General features: G+C 39.5%; 1 protein-coding gene across 1 annotated transcript in view; it reads left to right on the top strand.

The window, feature by feature from the left end:
• HELRODRAFT_184367 (hypothetical protein) overlaps positions 1-1060 on the top strand; it is a gene marked incomplete at both ends in the record, with an annotated part of 3122 nt that extends 2062 nt beyond the window's left edge. The window contains 2 exons of the mRNA XM_009023521.1: positions 504-573; positions 810-1060. Of these exons, the coding sequence (XP_009021769.1) occupies positions 504-573; positions 810-1060 (321 nt within the window). The remainder of the gene's footprint in view (positions 1-503; positions 574-809) is intronic.
• Between the last annotated feature and the right edge of the window lie 100 nt (positions 1061-1160).

Below are 1160 nucleotides of genomic sequence, written 5' to 3'. Positions count from 1 at the left end.
GTGCCGAGTGCCTGTGAGATTTCATTTTATAGGCGCTATACAAATGCATTAAATAATATATATATATATATATATATATATATATATATACATATATATTTACAATATTCTATAAATTCTACCGAATGTTTGGCGTTAATATGTTTGTACTGCAAACATATTAACGCCAAACATTCGGTAGAATTTATAGAATATTGTAAAAATTATGGTCTATTACCAATATATATATATATATATATATATATATATGTGAAGTTGTGACGATTGTGATGATAATGATTGCGCGATTGAAATATGCCGCCTGTATATTTTGTGAAATTGTGACGATTGTGATGATAATGATTGCGCGATTGAAATATGCCGCCTGTATATTTTGTGAAATTGTGACGATTGTGATGATAATGATTGCGTCTTTGGGGTGTGCCGCCTGCGGAATTCGGATGTCTCCCGGCGAAAATCTACAATTGGCGCCAAACGTGGGGCTTCTTTTTCAAACATTGCAGGTTTTAGGTGCCAGGGTGATCCAAAGTTGCAGAATTTCGGATTGAATGAGCTGCGATTAGCGTCCAGTAGGTCAGCGTCAATCATTAGAAAAACCGAACACGATCGACAGCGAAATAAAATTTTAGGTAATAGCAACAGGTGCAGAGCGACCGAGCGAGAGAGAGAGACACAGCTAAACACGAGTCGACGTGTGACAGTCGGGAACCGCTTCATTCAACTGGTGTGAAGTCTCAGGTTCATCAATCGCGTATAGGTGCCGAGCGTGACAACAACTTTTGTCGTCGCGAATTGCTTCGACCTGACAGATTTGATGGCACCGGTTGTCTCAAAACTTTCTTAAAAAAGTTTGAGATATGTGCCAGGTACAATAATTGGAATCTCGTAGACATGGAAGCGTATTTGTCATGTTCGTTAACAGGTGAAGCTTCACAGGTTCTCTGGGATTTAACAGGTTTAGGTTACCAAGAGCTGGTATCTAAGCTAGAAGATCGTTTTGGAACAAGAGGTCATGAAGAGTCATACAGGTACGAATTACAGATTCTTCGTCGAAAACCTGGTGAGTCGTTACGAGAGTTGTCGATGGTTACTAAAAGACTCATGTCATTAGCCTATCCAGGAGAGCAGTCAAGATTAGCTACACATCTAGCTCGGGCCTT

The sequence above is a fragment of the Helobdella robusta genome (assembly GCF_000326865.2).
Source record: "Helobdella robusta unplaced genomic scaffold HELROscaffold_367, whole genome shotgun sequence".
NCBI classification, from domain to species: Eukaryota; Metazoa; Annelida; class Clitellata; order Rhynchobdellida; family Glossiphoniidae; genus Helobdella; species Helobdella robusta.
The sequence above is the reverse complement of the archived record's forward strand: the minus strand, read 5'-3'. Positions and strand labels throughout refer to the sequence as shown.